Genomic DNA, 22,479 nt, shown 5'->3' with positions numbered 1-22,479 from the left:
CGTCACTATGTAACACATATGCATAATGCCCGCCTAAGGTCTACTTTGGCCCGCCCTCAAACCAACGTAGTTATAACAGAGGCCAGGATGAGTTGGGTTAGTGTTGTCGCCATGTCGAGAAGACGCTGTTTTCTTCACTGCAAAAGCAAAACCTCTTTGTTTGGACTTCCAAAGGTAGATGAATTAAAGTATCAATGGTTAAAATTTATTTTTACCACTATTCCTCAGCAGTACAACCACAACCAATGCCAGATTTTCAAGATGGTTACTCCTGAAAGACAGTGCAGTTCCCACTTTGTTGGGACAATCTGGTGCTTCAGGATCACAACCTGTAAGTATGCTTGATTATTTGTGGATTTATCTGCTACCGAGAGTTCATATGCAGAGTTTTGTGTTGTAGCTACGGTGTACACCCACTGCACAGCTGTAGACCTCTGCTAACCTGATAGCTATGTTATTGTGGTGAAATAGTTTTGCTAATCACTTTTACCTACAATTGTGTAGAATTATGCAGATTGTTTGTCATTCTTACTATCATGAATAGTGATCAAGTGTGGATATGGATTTATTTTTACAAAATAATCCACGGTAGTGCTCAGCTGACCTGCTATGTAACGTTTTTGTTTTGGTAAGGGTTTACTATTCAGCTGTGGGCTGGCTTTTACCTAAAACTGTGTAAAAAAATGGTCGATCTCAAGAGTCTTATATAATTATATAATTACAAGCTGTAACGTTACGGCCGCTATCCACGGTAGTCCACGGCTAACTTGCTCACTAACTCTCTAATATCCCTGTTCATATCTCGGGCGAAAAAAGTTCGGCTACACCTATTCCAGCAAAAGATGACTAACTTAGATGCACTACTTGTCTTTTACTTGAAGCTTTGTTAGGTTCACAATAATCAACAGTGTACCTGTAAAAAAGCTACTAAATTAAAACTTACCACTGTGAAACATCCTGCTCAAGTCGTGCTTGCGAATGTGTTTCAGGTCAATCAGCTTGTCCTTCCAAACTTTCATTATTTCATTCATTATCGGACTCGGGCTAGAGCTGGTATGGCAAAAACCGATGCCACTGTTACCATAGTTACAGTAGTGTTTACAAAGCTGCCCAGGAAGACTCGGGAGCTGAAACTCGGTTATGGTAAGGGCCGTTACATTTCCAACACACACTCTACGCGGTTGACCAATCACAACAGTCTAGGCCAGCTGACCAATCAGAGCAGACTGGGCTTTTCGGAACGGGGCTTTAAAGAGACAGGAGGTAAATCAGAGCGTTTGAGCCAGAGTATGAAGAGCGGGGAAAATAAATGTACAGTATGAGAAAAATAATGTGTTTTTTGAACATTAAAGCATGTAAACCTATTCTAGTAGACCCCCAAAATAAAATTATGAACCTGTAAATTAGCATAATATGGGCTCTTAAAAAAAAAAAGGAGCAGAAATTTAGGTTACAGGCACATACAATGGAAATGACCAGGGCAAATTTTTAGTGGGTTTAAAATCGTCTTTATTTACGGTCGTTTTAGGATTTATGACATTTCATCATCATGGCAACGAAGTTGTAAAATTGGATATAACTTTACACAGAAAAGGTTAGTAAGTGATTTCATCACACTAAAATCATGTTAACACGCATATTGTTTATGTCTTGTGGCTATACTTTTGAAACAGTGTTTCAGCGTTAACAGATTTACCCCATTTACTTCCTTTAAATGCCTCACTGTAACCTCGATTTTTGCTTTTTTAATGAAACAGAGGGACGAGTCCAAATGATTTTTTGTTGTATTCAACATTATGCCACAAATGCTGTCGATTGAGCTTAACTTGTATTGAACTAGGGAATATTCCTTTAAGTTACATTTACTCACTTTAATTAATATTATGTCATGAAGTTAAGTAGATTTGACTTAATGTTATACCAATAAAATCTACTTAAAAAAAAACTGTGCAAAAACTTGCAAAATAAACATTTTGTAAATCTTACTAGTCATTTTTGTCTTAAAACTATTTTCAGTTGTAAGTCTTATGTAAATGAATTTGTGCAGCATTAAACCGTCTGTGTTGATGCCTCTTATTATGGTATAGCCTCTATGCTGCTTCAGATGCAGCTTCTGCAAGAAATGCATCAGATATGCCAGTTGTACTTTTTTCATGATTCAAGAAATTCTCTCACAAGTGCAAACCTGTCTGCTGCTGTGCTACTGGCAAGTCTCGTGTTCATATCAGGTACCCAAATTCAAAAACTGAACCGGTCATAATCATATTAATGAACCAGAGCTGGCACATGCATGTGTCTTCATTGATAAAATGGTTCTACTGGGCTCTGTCATTCACATCTGAAAAACAACTGTTACTGGACTGGATGGTAATTGAAGGCTGCGCTCTAGTTTATGTCCAATCAGAGACTGTCTGCCATGGAATGAATAAAACAGCAATGCGTAAACAAGAACTGGAAAGACCTCCGCCCCCTTCCCCATATCATCTCAAATGAAACCAGTTCCGTATTCGTTCAACCCTCTGTTGTAAAAATCAATGCGCATCATCAACATGGACCCATGACATGTAGAAGGTAAGAGATGGTCGTTACTGTCTAGAGCGAGATCACGCAATGCAGCTGCGTATCGTTTTCACGCTCTCCCTTCATCGTAAACTTTCGGGTGGGATGGGAATGCGGTCTTGTGTCATATATCAAGTTCGTCAGCATGTCTGTGTCTCTAGGATTCTAGTTGTCAGGGTAGTGTTGGTTATTTAGTGCACACTGGTGAGCGCTGAAGTGACACTACAAATGGCAGGAAGTTGTAACGAGTGCGTTACGATGCTTTACGCAACGCTAACTAGCTAAACGCAACGATGCTTTTACAGGAAGATGTCGCATATAGATTGACGCTGACCATATAGACAAGTGCGGATAAACCAGATAACAGATAAACCCCCTCGCCCGGTAGTTTCGGTAGTACACTTCAAAAATAATTATATTTCCTTGAGAACTTCGTGATAAACGACGTAATGGGGATCCGTGGAGACATTTTTCTACAGTACAAAATGCCTCAGTTCCCCCACTTTCCACATGACTTTTTATAAGTTGCTATGTAAGGATAAAATAAGTTATATAATTAGACATGCAATGGGTGAGTCAGAAATGTCGTTTGAGAAGCGCCTCTGCACTTTAACCATCGCTTTCGATTTGATCAGGGGCGGGGCTTAATACTCACGCATCATGATGCACCTGTACACCAAACAAATCCAAGTTCATGCAGTTTCTGCTGCATTAGAAAGCAACCAAAGTTAGACACAAACATGTCCTGCTCAAAAAGCAATGAAATAAATTATTATTAAATTATTCTAATGTTTTATTAAAATAGAATATTTAGTAAAAGCTATTATAAATGATATGAAATCAGTTGCTCATAATTGTTTAATCCTCACTGACAGGTTTGTCTTAAGGACATGTAGTGCCAATGATGTCATGAAGGAAGAGGAAGCCAGGGGCCTTTCTGCAGAGTTGAACCTTGATTCATAAAGTGCTTGAATCTGCATCCTACTTCATCCTTGCATCATCTGTTGCCCCACCATTGGCCCTTTGTGACAATGACATCACAGAGGAAACACCTGGTGAGGGACTTCAACCATTTCATCACCTGTTTTGTCTGTAAAGGGTACCTGATCAAGCCCACCACCGTGACAGAGTGCCTGCACACCTGTGAGTACCTTGAGTCTCAATGTAAGTTTGGTGTCAAAACGCAGAACTGTAAGGATTTAAAGAACAGCATAGATTTGTTACATTGAGATGTAAGTATTGATAGTAAGCCCTGTCATCAGTCACCATGACAACAGATATCTTCCTCTATGCAAAAGCTATTTGTGCTCAATTTTCTTGATTAAGTTAGTTTCTTATCTGTTTTTTTATTTTTATGGCATGTCATATGTGAATTATATGTAAAATTGACCATGCTTGAGTATTATGTCTTCTGAAATATATGATTTGGAGAATGTGGCCGGTAGGATAAGTGTAAATAAGGATGAGACAATTAACTTGAATTTTTTGTAGACAGACTTGCTACATATTACAGAGCTCTTAAAGGGATAGTTCACCCAAAAATGAAAATTCTCTTTTCATTTACTCACCCTCATGCCATCCCAGATGTGCATGACTTTCTTTCTTCTGCTGAACACAAACAAAGATATTTAGAAGAATATCTCAGCTCTGCAGGTCCATACAATGCAAGTGAATGGCGATCAAGCCTTTGAAGCTCCAAAAAGCAAATAAAGTCAGCATAACAGTAATCCATACACCTCCAGTGGATTAATTAATGTCTTCTGAAGTGATTTAACTGATTTGGGGTAAGAACAGACCAAAGTGTAACTCATTTACTTTACATCTTGCCATTGCAGTCTCTAGGCAAGATCATGATGTCAAGCTCAGTTACACTTCCTAGTGCTTGAGGCATGCGCAGAGTGCTAGATGGAGCTATAGGAAGTGCAATCGAGCATGAAATCATGATTGCCAAAGAGACTGCTGATTTATAGTGAAAAAGGATATTTTGGTCTGTTCTCACCCAAAACCAGAGTTGGGTAGAGTAGCCAAAAACTGTACTCAAGTAAAAGTACTAAGTCTTTTAAAAATTAATTACTCAAGTAGAAGTAAAAGTACTAATGTTAATAATTACTTGAGTAAGAGTAAGAAAGTATCAAATTAAAAGATTATTCAAGTAGCAAGTAACTAGTTGCATTCCAAATTATACTGAAAATATCTGAATATTAATTTTAACACCTTGCGTGCATGAATCACGTGCCTATGTCATCCTTTATACCTACTGTTACAGTGATAGTTTAAAAATGAAAATGATGATGTCATTATAAACCCTCATGTTCTAAACCAGTATGACTTGGACACAATGAACACAATTTAGGAGAAGTTAGACAGAATTTTAGCCTCAGTCACCATTCACTTCCATTTGTTTGTAATTTTTGAAAGTGAATGGTGACTGAGGATGTCAGTCCCTAACATTCTGCCTAACACCTTGTTTTTGGTTCCAGAGAAGACAAAGACACAAAGGTTTGGAACATCGAGAGTGAGTCTAAATGATGACAGAATATTCATTTATGGGCGACCTATCACTTTTAGGATGCTTGACAGATCGGGTTTGAAAATTAGAAGAAAAGATTGGAAACATTCCTAGTAATGATTACAGAAAATATTATTATCAATTATATTATTCTGTATAATATTGTATATTCTTAGTTATGATTCACAGAAAGAACATGCATTATTAACGCCTAATGTCGCTATTTCACAACCTTTTTTGGGGAATTTTTCCACTTTTTCTCCCAATTTGGAATGGCCAATTCCCAATGTGCTTTTAAGTCCTCGTGGTCACATAGTGATTCGCCTCAGTCCAGGTGGCGGAGGACGAATCCCAGTTGCCTCCATGTCTGAGATTGTCAGCCCACGCATCTTATCACATGGCTTGTTGAGCGTGTTGCCACGGAGACATAGCGCGTGTGGAGGCTTCACGCCACCCATCGTGGCATCCGCACTCAACTCACCACGCGCCCCACCGAGAACGAACCACATTATAGCGATCATGAGGAGGTTACCCCATGTGACTCTACCCTCCCTAGCAACCGGGCCAATTTGGTTGCTTAGGAGACCTGGCTGGAGTCACTCAGCATGCCCTGGAATTCGAACTAGCGAACTAGCGAACTCCAGGGGTGGTAGCCAGTGTCTTTACCACTGAGCTACCCAGGCCCCCATTTCACAACTTTTTAAAGTCCTGCATGGATTCTTAGTTCAGTATATTCCGTAGCTTACAGTATATACACTGACAAAATAATTTAGATCATTAGTTTTGTGCAATAAAAAGTGAAGTTGCACCTAATCTCTGTGTTTAGAAGCACGTTTAGGCTTATTTAAGTTCAGAGCTTGATTTATAATGCATATGGTTGTATGCTTGTGCTGCATTATCAAGCATGCGACCAGCAGAGCAAAATACCATATGAGATGCGAGCAGCACGGCAGGATGCGACAAAAACAACTTGCTCCCATTATAATCAATGATGCAGTGGTTAGCACTGTCGCCTCACAGCAAGAACGTCCCGGGTTTGAGTCCCAGTGCTGTGCTGAAATCGGTGACCTATCGAAATCGGTTACTAGAGGTCGCTGTTCAGTAAGTTTTCGTGTGAGAACGTATCCGGTGCTTGTGCTCAGTGAGCGTCACCGTACGCTGACAAGTGATGAGAAAAACGTGCGTAGAGGTGGTGGGGCTGTTTAATGTGAACAGATTTCTTAAAGACTTATGCTACGCCAAGCAATCCATATACCATTGTGTGTTTTACTTTTAAAATTGATGTTCTTAATGACTTGTATTATTCCGTTTATTTATGCAAGAAATACATTTATTTGTAATATTTGTATTATTTGCTTTGTTATTCATCTTGCATCTATTCACCACACATACTCTGGTGATATATCCACATTGGTCTATGAAAAGCAGGTACATTTAGCATGTTTAATGATCACCAAACTCATTCAGGTGATGTCTAATCTCATTAGATTTAGACATTAGACATTAGATTTAGATTAGATTTCACTTGAGTAATAGTAAAAATTACCCATCATTAAATCTACTCTTAAAAGTACATTTTCTACAAAAAAGTTAATCAAGTAAATGTAACGGAGTAAATGTAGCGCATTACTATCCACCTCTGCCCAAAACTGATTGGATCACTTCAGAAGATATGGATTAAACCACTGGAGTCTTATGGATTACTTTTATGCTGCCTTTATGTGATTTCTGGGGGGTTGCTCTTTCTGAGAAAACATGCTCTTTTTCACAGTTCACTCATAACAGCAGATCAGCCATGAGGTAAGGCAGTTGGACACTGTTTATGTGTGTTGACAGCTATGTGTGTGTGTGTGTATGTTTGTGTGTGTGTGTGTGTATGCAGAGCAATAATGTAATGTTCACTGCTGCGGTTTTGCTGGTAGAAATTTGATAGCCGTTTCTCTGGCCAGACAGCATCAGCTAAAACTTTATCTAAATGCCAGTTTGTAGACTTTATTTTAATTGTAGTCTGTGGTTATTCTTGCAGAAAGTCTCAGTAACCTGCACAACGGAGGTTGGGATCAGAGAGATTGAGGGATAAAAAATATACCTTACCCTGGCAGTCATTCAAATGACCATAAGGCAGAGAGTTGATAGAGTGTGTGGTTACATTTACTTGTATGTACTGTATTTGGCAGGCACTTTTATCCAAAGCAGCTTACAGTGCAATAAAACTATACATACTATACATCACAATGTGAGTTCCCTGGGAACTGAACCCATGACCTTGGTGTTGCTAGCACCATGCTCTGCCATTTGAGCTACAGGTTGGGTTGGAGCCCATCATTATGTAATTACTGCACAGATACAGCTTGATAAGTTTCAAATAAATGTTCATTGAACAAGAAAGATTGTATGTTCCTTCACAACAATTTCTCCTTTTTTGTCCTCTTGATCTCTGTCCCACCCTTTCATTTCTGAACAGTTTGTAAAAGCTGTATAGTCCAGCATTTTGAGGACAGCAATGAGTGTCCAAAATGTGGTATCCAGGTTCATGAAACAAACCCCCTGGAGATGTTAAGGTAAACCACATTGATCCATTACAGCCGAGCCTACTACTAAAACAATTCCTCTTCTACTGGTTTGAGATCAGATGCAGCGCTGCATTGCAGAACAGGTCACAAAGATAAAGTAAAAACCATTCGACAGTTAATTAACAGGTTTAAATTTTGATAGAGAAGAGAAATAGAAGTGTAGGCCAGAACACAACTCTGCATACTTTGCATACAGTGGATGTGAACACTGCACATTTAAGTATGTTTCTCTTGTTTTCCTGTAAAAATATCTGAACATTCGTAAAACAAGATAACTTAACTTGAGAAGCAATATTGCATAAACTATGAGGATATTTTCAGAGAATAGGGGCCCTATTTTTAGAGCGCTAGCGCTAAGCGCAGCGCTATATGCTTAAGTCATACGTGCAAAGTCAGTGGGCAAACTAGGAAGTTTTGGTATTTTCGTGCAAACAGGCGCTAAGTCTTGGCACAAGTGGGTTTGGTGAAATTGCGGGCTGGGTCAAGTCCAACTTAATTCTATATAAAGGATCTGGCACCGTCTGTGTCCTATTATATAGTCCATTCCCTGTAAAGCACCAGCGATATAAACAAAGACAGCACATACATAAGAAGTCATTGTGTAAATGGACTCTATGCAGTTAATTAAAAGAATAGAAATATATACTTATGTTCTTTTGTGCATTAACTCCGTCCTTGTTGAATGTCAGGCAAATATTTATGACAGTGCCATGCTCCTTTTATAAAAATAGAAAATGTATATGCGTCAGGATTTCGATGCAGGTTCCATTAAATTATAGAGAATGTAAGTATTATTAATAATTTTTATCTACTGACACACAAATCATGGCTAGTAATAACAGTGATTGTATCAGCATGCACTTCACTTCTACTGGTCAATTTTGATTTTTAAAAATTAAATTAATTTATTGAAACATGAAAATATTAAACCAAATATATTTTCTAAATTCAAATTACACTTTAAACTAAACGAAAATGTTCGAAACATTGAAGTGGTCAGCAAAATCGTACCAAATCCAAACATTTTACTCTGTCCATCTTCTTCCACTGGCCCCTTGGACTTTTTTTTCAAATGACATTTTTCTCTGGAAAATAGCAAACTGCGCTTTGGGCCACTTAATTTACAAACAATACACTCCCAGTTTGCGTGCACACACCCACAGATAGTGTAAACACTCCCACCCACGGCCACTCACGCTTTGCACTAGCACAAAAATTGTGCTTAGAATCAGTGCTCTCACGAAAATTGGATAAGACATAGCACACAATCGTTGCACGTAGTGCTGCGCTTAGTGCGGTTATGAAAATAGAGCCCCTATCTTGAATTAAGTTTATTTTTCTTATTGCATTGTTGTAACCCAGTTTTTCTTGTTTTAAGTATAAATTTAACAAAATCAAGTGAGTCTGTGCTTAAAACAAGAAAATGAAAAAATGAAAAAAAAAATAAAAAAATTACTTTAAGATACAGTACTGTGCAAAAGTTTTAGGCACATAAGATGTTTCACAAAAACATTTGTCTTAAGATGGTTATTTATATCTTCAGCTTTAGTGTGTCAATAAGAAATATAAATGTTAGACTCCCCTAACATTACTTTTGCAAATAGAATAGAAGAACAGGGAGCCCTGCAACAGATGTCATGGCCCCCACAAAGCCCCCCACTGAACATCGTGTCAGTCTGATATTACATGAAGAGACAGAAGCAATTGAGACAGCCTAAATAGATAGAAGAACTGTGGTGAATTCTCCAAGAAGCTTGGAACATCCTATCTGCCAACAACCAAGAAAAACTGTATCAAGGTGTACCTAGGAGAATTGGTGCTGTTTTAAAGGCAAAGGTGGTCACACCAAATATTGATTTAGCTTTTTTATGTTTATTGGACTTTGTATGATGTTAATTGATTAATGAAAACTATTTATGTCATCATTGTTGAAGACATCCTCACTATGCAAAATTTTTCACAAGTGCCTAAAACTTTTGCACAGTACTGTACATTCTCTGAATACATGTCTTATTATTTTGCACAATTTTGCTTTTCAAGTAATTTTTCTTGTTTTAAAGGTGCACTCAGTAACTTTTGTCTTTGTGTCATCTTGGACTTACACTGACACCTAGCGGCTTGGATGCAACATCATTTAAAATCAGTAGTTTTCCGTTTCAGATGCTATTGTAGAAATTTAGTATTCACAGTCAGCCATGATTACTTAAATCAAGGAGTGAAAGTGTCAAATAACAGGATGGTTACTGAGATTAAAGGTGCAATATGTAACAATTTTCATGTAATATTCGCCTTTTTTTTTGCCAATGTGTGAACGGCTTGTAACGCAACTTAAAAAATTAGCCCTTCCCAGACTTCCTAGGTTGCCTATTAAAGCCTATTGACTGATTTTCATGCGAAGGGAGTGGGTCAATTTCGCCGGGAAAATCCAAAGGATGTGATGATTATGCGCGCTCCCGAGAGCCTTGCCTCAGTAATAGCTTCTCTTCCGCGTCAACAGACAGACTGCAACACTAGGTAACGATATCTTAGAGATGGAATCCAGCAAACGTCCGGCTCCCAGCACAACACTGACAACAAAAAAAAAACAACAACTTATGTTAGCTGATAAGTAGTTTTAGTTTAGTCTCAAAGTTTGTAGTAAAACAATCATAACTGTGTAATTTTAATTATGCTACCTCACCTGTCAGCATGATGCCAGTGAATCACGTTCAGTCTCTTTGTTCGTTACGTCATTGCTTTGGATGCTCGCTCGCTCACGTCCCTATGAAGTGTGTGCACGAGCGTGAGCACGAGCAACATGTAGCTGGCTGCAGTTCACTTAACGGCCACAGGTGTCGTTAATAACAAGGGTTTCTGAATCTTACATACTGCACCTTTAAGCGAGTAGTATTCGGCTGGTCATGTAATTCTAACATGGCAGCCCCATGTGTGGACCCTCTCGAAGTAGAATAAAAGTGCTTTTATAAGGTTACTGATATGACTGGAGTCTTCATTTTAATGTAAATGGTCATGATAGCCTACTGTGATGAGGAGGAGGGCGTGGCCGGTCCGTAACGATGGACGCCCGGTGCCGAATCAGCCCAACCAGCAGGAGAGGGATGAAGAGGAGCCAGGGACGCCAGTTCAAGAGAGTGAGAGACACATGTGGCTGCTATGCATGTATGTGTTTGTGTTTGTTTAAGTTCATTAAATTTTCGTTGACTGCTCAGCTGGTTCCCGCCTCCTGCTTGCCCATCTTCTACCCATTACACCTACATGTATTGCAACATTACAGTTCATGACTTTAGTAGTTAATCTTTTTTAACGAGAAAATAATTGCTGAGTGCACCTTTAAGAATGTTTAGATAAGTCAAAAATCCTGATCAGGAAAAGAGTTTTTGACCCACAGTTACATGGTTTAGGGTAGTGTGGGGTCGTAAAGTGGCAGTGAATTTGATCCTTGTTGGGAAGCATTCCAGGCAACAGCCAGACTGATTGCTGGAGCCAGAGTGTCAGCTGTGAGACTGACCCAGTGCAGTATTGCCTCTCCACACCTTTGATGCATCTCCACCCCAACACCAGACAGAATAATAACAAGATAACAAGAGCATATAGCAGTATCTAACAGATGTGACAGTTCTCAGTGTTGAAAGTATGTTAGTATGGCTCACATGTAAGGGCTCTGGTAGCTCACATTCCTGGGCTCTGCTATGGTACCATCTTTTCTTTCCCTGTATACTTAATTTGTCTTTTTCTTTAAAGGCTGGATAACACTTTAGAAGAAATCATTTTCAAACTTGTGCCTGGTCTTAGAGAAAGTAAGCATTTGCTTGATATGACACATTCTCAGTCAAGTAAACTTTGTCTCATACACAAATACAAAATATCCACAGAAATTTTAATTCATTTAATTTTTTCTCCCATTTTTCTTCTATCCAGAGGAACAGCAGCAAGAGATTGAATTCTGGAGAAGAAACAAGTCAAAGGAAAATGCTGATGGTATGTGACAGACTAGCCATCCTTCCTATTAAGCTGCTGTGCTATTTTTTTATTTTATTTTCTTATTTTTTTATTTTTGCCTTTGGCTCACCTGGCTTTGAGTTAGTCCTGTGTGGGCTCATGGGCCAGGTTACTTTAAACTTATCATGTCATTAGACTTCTAGTGTCAAGTTTGAAGCAATGTCTTCACAGCTAATACAAATCTATCACAGTCTGTAGCTCTGTTCCAAAACCTAATGAGCGGCCTACCTAGACAGAATTTTTAGGAATCATAGGTGCCATAATTTAATTTAAAACTGAAATGTATTGATAAATTTAGTTCCGTCTAATAAAACTTTACTAGTTCGTCCAATATTTCTGTGTGCAATTGAATTAGTAGAGTAGTATGGCTTGAGGTTAGCAGTGCTAATACCTGGAATCTGGAACTGCGAGTATAGTCAAGTCTTATGTGTGCTTCACGTGAATAACCAGTCACTGCCTATGTAGAATCCTTCAGATAAGTTACTTAGAAGATTCCATGATGGTTAGGATGCAGTCTTAGAAAGTAGCTGCGTATGTTGGCAGTAGACAGCAATTTAGCTCACTAGCTTTTAGAACAGAGCTTGTGCCTCTGACCTTGACTCACAGGTGGTAGAACTATGTGAGTCAGCTGGCATGGAAGTATCTAGTATGTTCCTTGCTTCCTTGTCTTTAGAGGAAACCACAGAGCTTTGACTAGACCCACACTGTAGAGCTATTTTATATACCAGAATAAGGAGAGTCAAAAATTGTTTTGGCCAGCAGAGGTTTATTCAAGAGCTGGGAGCTGGATGTAGTGTCCTCTTTTTTAAACAACATCTTACTTGTGGTGTGTTGCAAATGGTAAGGAGTGTATGACTTTCTTTTAGAAGAATATTTCAGCTCTGTATGTCCATACAATGCAAGTGAATGGTGACCAGACCTTTGAAGGTCCAAAAAGCACATAAAGGCAGCTTTAACGTAATCCATACAACTCCAGTGGTTAAATCTTTATCTTCAGAAGCGATATGATAAGTGTAGGTGAGAAACAGATACATTTTTAACTTCTTTTTTTATATAAATCTCCACCTTTGAGCAGCCCCAACCAGTAGATGGCTGAATGTGAAAGTGAAAGTGGAGATTTATCATAAAAAGGACTTATATATTGATCTGTTTCTCACCCACACCTATCATATCCCTTCTGAGGATATGGATTTAACCACTGGAGCCGTATGGATTATTTCTATGCTGCCTTTATGTGATTTTTGGACCTTCAAAGTTCTGTCACCATTCACTTGCATTGTATGGACCTACAGAGCTGAGATATTTTTCTAAAAGTCTTTGTTTCTGCTCTGCTAAAGAAAGAAAGTCATACACATCAGAGATGGCATGAGGGTGAGTAAAGGATGAGATAATTGTCATTTTTGGGTGAACTATCCCTTTAACCAACATGAATGACTTTCATAATGGTTGGAGTCTCCAAGGCAACTTGTGTCTGCAGTCCAGAAGTTCTTAATGATGAGATAATGACCACATTTTGTAATTTTCCCATGAGCATCTTTTTGAATATCATCTATTTTGTATAAAAGAAAGACTGGGCAAAGATGCAGATGCTGCTTTGCATTAGCTTATCTATTCAGCTTTGTCTAAAATGTTTTGCACCCTGTACTGTCAGAAGAGCATATAATGTAGCACATAATTATTTTTTTTATGCAATTTTCACAGGAAGTCCAATTGATGCCTGTTGAGCTTTTTGTCAAGGAAACATTCTCTATGTGCTTTTTAGCTGATATTATCATGATGTGCTACACATTTATATTGCTTAGTTACAGAGATTTTATGCTTTAACAAATTTGGAAGGAGTCAGAAATTGTTTTTTTAATGTAAAATCTACTATTTTTAAATTACATTTATTTAGCTTTTGCACCACTGGTTTTGTCTTATTCCAGAGGATGGCCATTTATGTAAGAGAGCCAAACTAGATGAAGAGGAGGATGATAAAGGTGATGGAGACTATCACAGGAGTGATCCGCAGATAGCCATCTGTCTAGACTGCTTGCGCAACAATGGCCAGATGGGAGAGAACATTGTTAAGGTCAGCCATGTTGAATTATACATCTCCCCTCCTCCTGTCTGTCTTTCTGGGTGTCACTTCATGTCTTCTGTTCTTTTTTCTTCTCTCTGTGTTGGTCTTGCCCTCTGTTCCCATCTAAGGCAGAGGTGATCTGGGATCAGATGTTTCCAATAAAACAAAACTCCAAATCTCAATCCTTTCTCAGCTCCAACCTTGTCATTCTCTCCCTGCTTCTTAAGAATCTTTCTTTCTTTCTTTCTTTCTTTCTTTCTTTCTTTCTTTCTTCCTCCAGATCAAATTCAGCTTAATTTCACTGTTTTATCTTTTGTATTCAACCCATTGCTGGAACCTTAGCGACACTACCAGTACACATTAATTTGGGCTGATGCTGTAAAAGTCAGTTGCACTTTTTGTATGGCTGAATATATTTATCATCAAAACTCAACAAGTATGAGATTTAAGTGTAACACCATCAATATTACATTATGTTTTCACTCAATGAATTGCTAGAAAGGCTTTGTTTTTACACAGTTTTTTGTTTTAGTCATTTTGTTTTGGTTTTAATCTTTTAATGTTTTGAAAAGAAAATTAGTCAATATTTCATCATGTCACATTTAATTAATTCATTTTAATCACTTTTACTCTGACTAAAATGCCATAGAGTTTTAGTCAACGAAAATAATATCTTTGAATATGTAAAAGGGGCAGTAGTATTGAATTTCGGTAAGCACAGACCGATTTAAGAAGCAGAGCTTTTGACCTACTATCTTTGAATTCATAGTATGATCAGTCTGGTGTGTGCGTGCTGTCACAGAACATCATAAAACAATGTTATATGGTCAAATTAGGGAAATACATTGACTGCATAAAACCTGTTGCCGTTAAACATTTTTCATGAATCTAATTTAATATGAATACAATTTAATTAACATATGAATTCCATTAATTGTATGAAAAATGTTTGACTGCTGACTAATGTTTAAAAGTTGTTGAGCAGGCCAAAAACCTCTGACAGTTTTTCTTTTTTCTTTGTTTTCCAGGGCTTAATGAAAAAATTTATTCGCTGCTCAACAAGGGTGACTGTTGGAACGATCAAAAAGTTCCTAAGTCTGAAGTTAAAGCTTCCGAGTTCTTATGAGGTAACACCTGAACATCTTTTAAACGCCTATTTCAGTGACCACTATTCCTTTACTGCACATTAAAAAGCATAGGCCTAATGTTACAACTGGGACATCAGATGTTGCTTTTTTTATTTTGTTTAAATCTCTTTAGCTTACATGTGCATGTAGATTTGTAGAGTTGGCATCGTGCTTATGTTTTGGTTGTGTGAGCTTTTAATCTTAGGCTTAATCTTCTCTTCAGTTAAATTAATCTGACAGTCATTAACTCTTTCTGCAGCTAGACGTTCTATGCAATGGTGAGATCATGGGCAAAGACCACACAATGGAGTTCATCTACATGACTCGCTGGAGGCTTCGGGGAGAAAATGTAAGCCATGAGAATACCAGTATCTCCTCCTCTCCACTCGTGTGTAGTCTAAAGCCTCTCAGTGGTCTGTTACAATGCTGTTGATTCTCAAGTGCAAAACCATTCTGTAATAGGCTGGCACAGCTATGGCCCTACCTCTGATGCAACACTGAACACCCACTCAACACAGACCACCCCAAAATACTATAAAAAATCATTTTAAATTACAAAAAAAAAACTGGCAAATATGGTTGCCAGAAATGCAAAAAAAAAAAAAAAAAAAATACAAATAATAATCATGGTGAAATTTATGTTGACTACTTAAATGTAAGAAGTACAGATGTTTCATACTGTAAATTTAGACAATTGTCCCTCATGGCTGCCTAAGATCCTTAGATAAACATCTGAATTACAAGAATAATTCACATAATCAACTGTGGGATTCATGTCCTCTAAGGCTGACAAAAAAATTGCAAAAATCTTTTTCTGACCTGCTCCTTCAGTTATGAAGTTAGCTAGGTGAGGTTAAAATGATTTAATTGTGGAATGAAATGGCACAGAACTGGGTCAGAAAGAGCCTGCACCTCATCTCAGGAGAGAAATCTCCTTCCCCTCCTTTGTAAAAATAAGTCTGTGATAGGGCCCAGCGTGTCGTGTGAGTGTACTTGTGAATAATTGTGTGTGTTTGTTCACGTGACTCACCTGGTACCGCTATGAAGATGTTCTCACATTCTAAAAGAAAGAAATAGAAATACGTTTTTTTTAACAAAGAGACGAAGACTGTCTTGCACAGTATTACCCATTTTCAGATTAGATGACAACTATTATAATTATCACCAGTTTACAATTTTCAATCAATAAATAACAATAACATACCATTGTTTTCTTGATGAAAGATACATTAAATAGGGATGTGCACAAGTAATCAATTAATCGAATACTCGTTCAGCTCTAAATATTCGACTTGTAAAAACACTACTTGAATATTACAATTTGATTTTCCTTTGTGCCTTGACCTGCTGCGGGAAACATTGAAACTGTTTCTTGCTGTTAGTTCTCCCAAAAAGAAAATTCTGCCATTATTTAAAGTGTTTGTATCACTTCAGAAGACTTGGAATGTATGTTTCTATGTGTGAGTGCAAATGTTTTTTTGTTTTTTTTCTTGTTTTTTTACTTATTTATCTAGATCTGGTTGTTAATGCATAGTGTTAAAAAAAAAAAAATATATATATATATGTAAGAAAAACAGGTTAAAAAGTTGAAGGTTGAACTTAAATTCAAAATTTCAAGTAATCGATTACTCGTTTTTTTGTGTGTGTGTAAGAGTACTTTATTACAAAATTACTAGAAATGCCCATCCCTAATATAAAAACCTAACATAATATGTCAGGGATCCCACATGGAAAACCCTTAAAAATTTAAGGAATATTAAAATTGTGGTTTCCAGGCCTGAAAAAGTTATGGAAATGAACAAAATCATAAAAAAGTTATGTATATTTTTATAACATACACACACACACACACACACACACACACATATGTATATATGTATATACTACCAGTCAAAAATGTTGTTTACATTTTTTTTTTTTTTTTTTTCACATTTTAAAATAATAGTAAAGTCATCACAACTATGGAATAATAGAAATGGGAATATGGGAATTATGTTGTTATTAAACAAAATCCAAAATAACTCAAAACTGTGTTATATTTTAGCATCTTCAAAGTAGTCACCCTTTACCTAGAATTTGCAGACATGTACTCTTGACATTTTCTCAACCAACTTCTTGAGGTATCACCCTGGGATGCTTTTTAAACAGTATTGAAGGAATTCCCATCTATTTGGCTTATTGGCAGCTTTTCTTTATTATTTGGTCCAAGTCATCAATTTCAAAAAAGTTTTTTTTATTTTTATTACATTTTAGTTTTATAATGAAATAAATTAATATGGTGGCACAATTATAATTTTGTCTACAAAACTAATTTCAAACATTTAATCATACGCCTTCAGGTCAAAAGATTTTTAAGATCATGAGAAACATTTCAGACAAGTGTTTCAAAACTTTTGACCGGTAGTGTATGTGTGTGTATATATATATATATATATATATATTCTAGTTATGCTAAACTTTTTTTAATTTTCACTGGCTACACTGTAAAAAAAAATCTCCAGTTAAATTTCCAATAAAATACTGACAGCTGTGGTTGCCAGAAATGTCCCATAAAAAACACTGTGAACACATTTCAGGCTTTATGAGATGTAATTTTGATGCCTGCCTATTTTACGGTTCACTACTGTTTATTAAGTGATATAATCTTGATATATTTACATTCTGGAACTATAAAAGTCTGCTTTTCACTTTAAAATGCATTGTTAATCCCTGTAGTAACTACAAAAGGCCACATGATGACTTAAAGTTTATCAAGAGTGGCACTTCCAGTAGCAATAACCAAACACGTGTAGAGACAGTTCACAGTGTTACTCTCACAAACACAAAACACCATCAGGGTAACACATGTGACATTGAAATAATGCAATAAGCGGTAACTAAACTGCATAAAATAGAACACAGAACACCCCAAGGTACATACTGTAAGAGATATTTGAAATAAGAAGGAACATAACTATTTGCTATAAAATATAATGAAATGTCATGGGTCACACGGGGACTTTTGGCACGCTCGACTATTGTTTTTCACCACAATTTTAACAATGGTTTACTGTAAAAAAAAAAATTTACTTTCTTGTTAAACATAAAACAAATTTTTAACGTTAATTATACAGTAAAATCATACCTTTTATATCTAAAATTTCTTTATTTTTTACAATATTGTTGCGAAAAAATTACATGTATTCTCTTGTTAAAAATATTAAAATTTTTACAGTATATGATAAGGTAACTACCCGTTAACCAATTAAAGTTTTTTTACTGTTGCATTTTTACATTCTTTTACCATTAAAATTACAAAACAAATTTTTTACAGTGTGAGTGCAATCTCTATAAGGCCGTGTGTCCACCAAAGCCTTTTTTGCAGCTGAAAATGCCAGGCACTCTTCTGAAAATGCCCAGCTGGGAGCGCTTGAGCATGCTTTGGTTGCTATGATACGGAATATCCGCAGAAGTAATGTGTTGCAAGTACCTTATTTCGCAGATAGTTTGTGTTATCAACAAGTACTGAATGTAAAAATGTCGGCATAAGGAAGAGTACTTGCTCTGGCCCTTGCTCTGGATGAAGGGAAGGCTGAAGCATTATTTTTCATATTAATATTGTGGTAGACCAGCAAACTTCTCCTCCATTGTTGTTCAGTCGTTGTACAAGTAGGATGTGACGGTTGGTTTGTGTGGTATTTGTCCTGCCCCTCCTCCACTGTGATTGCACGGCTGGGTAAAAAGTGACAGTGACGAGTGCTGCGTTTTAGCCAAAGTTAAAAAAATGTCAACTCTCCAGAAAAAAGCACCAAGCACGCAGCACTCTGCGTGGAATAGACGCTCAGTGCCTCGTCATGCTGCTGGCTTTTTAAATACACTGCGCTCCCATTGCAAACAATTTAAAAAATACGCTGGCCTCAGGAAAAATATGCTTTGGTGGACACACGGCCTAAAGGATTTGTATTATCCAGTAATCATGATTGATTGAAAATGTCATGGAAATGTATTTCCCAAGTGTGGGAAGCCAGATATGTAGAATATAACAATAATAGGTTCCTGATAGGGCTGTCAGTCGATTACAATTTTTAATCACGATTAATCGCATTTTTAAATTTTTTTTATTTTTTTTATTGTGATTAATAGCAGATGCTAATGCTAATGCTAATAGAAAATGCTGAAATTTGACACCATATATACTTATTTTCCTGTCAAAATGCATTTATTTCCATCTTAGGAATGAAAACAAAACAATATGTAACAATATAATGCTTTATTAACCTTTTATAAAGCCTTTCACAATATTAAGACAGAAATGCTCTAAAATAACTTTTCAAGTAACATTAAACGTTTCCCAAGTCTAATTGGGAGGTTGACTTTTTGAATGTATTAGTCCCCATAGGTTGAATATTCTTTCATATTTTCATTCATTTCATATTTCTATATACATACTTTTTTTTTACATTTAAAATATCTCATAACATTATTTATGCATTTGCAACTGCTGTGTAAAATGCATTTATTCCTGCTCTGTGAAAATACACTTTATTGCCACTTCAAATGCAGCTTCTGTGCCACCGCTGCTGTGTAAAGATGGCTTTAGTCCCCATAGGTTTAGTATTCATTGCAAAGGGCATTAAATCTCTTAAACTGTCATCCTCCACAATATTAATATGCCGGTAGACTGTGACTATTCACTTTTTTACAGCAATTGTGAAGCTGCTTTCATAATTCGTGTCAGAGTGTCAACACCAGCATCCAGCGCTGCTTTGAACTCCACAGGAAAAGTGGAGTGATAGTTAAGACTTGGCGTGCTTTAGTGGTACTTAAAATGTGCTGAAAATACTTGATTTCTGTCACAAGTCCCATCTGGGCTTGTTTTGTACATCAAATAATAGCGCTAAGAGCTCATTTCTCCATCATTTAATCATTGACAGAGAAGCGCTGTTGTGGTGTGTGTGTCAGTGTAATGACTCCGGGCGGACACATTACAAAGGTTCTGCCCTCCCAAGAAGTGTTTATGCTGGTTTATGCTGTATTAACGGTAAATGCGTTAATCGCGATTAAGAAAAATTAACGCTTTACACTTTTTAAATTAACGCATTAATCCTGACAGCTCTAGTTCCTGATTGTAAAATGTTTAATTGCAAACCTTGTCATTACAGACTTTGTATGTGCAATTATTCCCTGAATACTGTCATAAAGAAAAATTTCAATTTTAAATCTTATATGTCCCTTTCTCCAGGCCTACCCAATGGTACTTGAATATCGACCACGCATTGACTTTGGCTAGGCTGAAATAGCCTGCACTAATTCCAGCCTATCAACAGACAGCAAATTGAATGGACGTGTTCAGTTTGGAAGATGTACTCTTCCAGTCTCTTGTGTTCAATATCTCACAGTTGCTCTCTTTATTGGGATATCCAACAACATGTTCACTGTCCAACATAGAGACGAATACTGTTAGAAAGACCTGTTAGCTTAATGCAGCCTGTGAAATGATTGTCACTAACCACATATCAGTCTGTGATTCGTGTCTTATTCCATGCCGTAGTTTATTTACCAAATTGGCACAACAGTCATGTTTAAGGGCCTTCATCAGTTTGCACATGACAGGAGAATAGGATTTGAAAATGGATATGATTGTGCCTTTTCCAGTACTTACATTGTCTTATTAAGAGATTTTTTTTAAAATTTTTTTAATTGTTTTTTGGGCTGGATAGTTAAGAGAGACAGGAAGTTAAAGGAGAGATGGGGGGTTTGATCAGGGCATGACCCAGTCTGGACTTTAACCTGGGTTCCCGTGAGCCAGTGGCTCATATATGTCAAGAGCACCACACACTGCACCACAGCTCTGACTTATTAATAGCATTTATTGACAGATTTTGAGCATACAAAGAGTTGTTTTTTAAGTAAAAGATGTGCAGAGGTGTCCTGTTATATAGGCTTCATTATTCAACGTAGGCTCTTTGCTTCCATTTCGGATTTCTTTTACTGGCTTACCTGTTTGGGAACAAAGTATGTTGTTGGTTAGGAAAAGGGTTGGGGTTAAGGAAAGGGTAAGGTTAGGGGCTCACTACATGTTTGCTGCCGGTTTGGAGCTCCTGCACCTTTTTGGTGCTCTGTCTGCAGCTATATCCTTCTCCAGAATTCTGTAGTGTACCTTTAAGAGTATTAATATTAGTCTCCTGCTATAGAAGGTTCTTAGCTAGGATAGAACCAGTTGGCAGGAGTTTTGAAAGATAGTCTGTTTTTGATTATTTAAAGGGGTTTAAATTTATTATGGGCCATATCTCTGTGCTCACACAAATGCCTTTTTTCTTTTAAGGGTTTTGGTGACTTATCTCCACTTGTGCCTAATTTTTTCAAATCAGAGTTCATTGGTGAACCTAACTTAGAGGTTTTGTGATATGACTTAAGGGATCCTGATTGAAAAAGAGTTTAGCTTTATTGTCATTGTGTAATTGTTAGATTTTTGGTTGGCAATCAGTCTCTCAATTGTAATACTTTGGATTTTACTTTGCATGGCGAAATGGGTATAATGCTCAAAATTGCTGTCTTGAATCTAAGCTTTAAATGAGTCATTCTTGCCTGTAACATGTCAAAAATAAGTCCTCTGTGTTTAAGTAAATGTTAAAGTAAACAGGAAATAGTCATAGTATTCTCTTGAAAAGTAGAAATAAGGGATTTGGTTGACCACATAAAAAGACATCCTTACAGTACATTAGTCTTGTCATATTACACCAAAGACACTCTACAACATCTGACCACATGGAATAAATAGGCTAAAAACCTGTTGCGTTACAACTACAACACTCATAAAACAGAGGCCATGTGGATAAAGATAATGCTTGAATATTTGTACGTGGAAAAAACTACCTAACCTCTAAAACGGAGTGCAAAATAGACTATATGTTTTGCCAATATTCAGCTGCATATTTGTGCTTTTGTTTTGATTTTGGAAAGCTGGTAACACTTTATGATAAGGTTGTATTAGTTAACATGAACTAACAATGAACAAAACTTTAACAGCATTTATTAATCTTGGTTAATGTTAATCTCAACATATACTAATATATTTTTTTTAACATACTTTATATGTGAATGTAAGATGAACATGAACCAACAATGAACAGTCATATTATTTATAAATTAACATGAACCAAGATAAAAAAAAAAAAAATGCAGTTTAATGATACCTAATGCATTTACTAATGTGAACAAATAGAATCTTATTGTTAACTGTTTCCAAAAAAGTCTTCTCAAATCTCTCTGAAAATACAATCACAAGACATTTGATGGAACCCTGTTGGAAAAATACCTTTTTAATGTATTTTGGGATTGTGTTTGCAAAAAAGGTTATTTCAAAGAATATTGTTCTGTGGAAGCAGAACTTAATGTGTTTAGAATAGAAAACGTCCTTGTGCTGCAATGATCAACATGTATTTTTTTAAGAAGCCGTTGTAGGTATTTTATCTTTAAAAATGGAAATGTATGTTGTTTGTTTAACAAACACAAAAATGCTGCTTAAATAATCTATTCTATTTTTCAGTGTAATGTCCCTAAGGGGATTCCTATAGAGATTAGTCATGTATATATAACATATGCCAGTTATTGTACTGTATTTGTGTGTCTTTGTTCAGAAAAAAAATACACTTTTGAATTTTGATGAAA

At 36.7% G+C, this 22,479-nt stretch overlaps 1 protein-coding gene across 3 annotated transcripts; it reads left to right on the top strand.

Annotated features, from left to right (window-relative positions):
- The first annotated feature begins 2,420 nt into the window (after positions 1 to 2,420).
- On the top strand, positions 2,421 to 22,479 carry LOC127423198 (polycomb group RING finger protein 5-B). 3 transcript variants are annotated; one of them, XM_051667341.1, is made up of 9 exons: positions 2,421 to 2,571; positions 3,435 to 3,702; positions 7,533 to 7,629; positions 11,383 to 11,438; positions 11,560 to 11,619; positions 13,566 to 13,711; positions 14,731 to 14,829; positions 15,089 to 15,178; positions 20,051 to 22,479. In XM_051667341.1, exons 2-9 carry the CDS (start codon positions 3,591 to 3,593, stop codon positions 20,096 to 20,098), a joined length of 708 nt encoding a protein of 235 aa, XP_051523301.1. In that variant the 5' UTR covers positions 2,421 to 2,571; positions 3,435 to 3,590; the 3' UTR covers positions 20,099 to 22,479. The 3 variants fall into 3 exon arrangements, with proteins under 3 accessions (XP_051523301.1, XP_051523302.1, XP_051523300.1); XM_051667342.1 differs by having other exon boundaries at positions 3,435 to 3,723; positions 15,093 to 15,178; XM_051667340.1 differs by having other exon boundaries at positions 3,435 to 3,723.

Source organism: Myxocyprinus asiaticus, chromosome 32, assembly GCF_019703515.2.
Source record: "Myxocyprinus asiaticus isolate MX2 ecotype Aquarium Trade chromosome 32, UBuf_Myxa_2, whole genome shotgun sequence".
NCBI lineage: Eukaryota > Metazoa > Chordata > Actinopteri > Cypriniformes > Catostomidae > Myxocyprinus > Myxocyprinus asiaticus.
The sequence above is the reverse complement of the archived record's forward strand: the minus strand, read 5'-3'. Positions and strand labels throughout refer to the sequence as shown.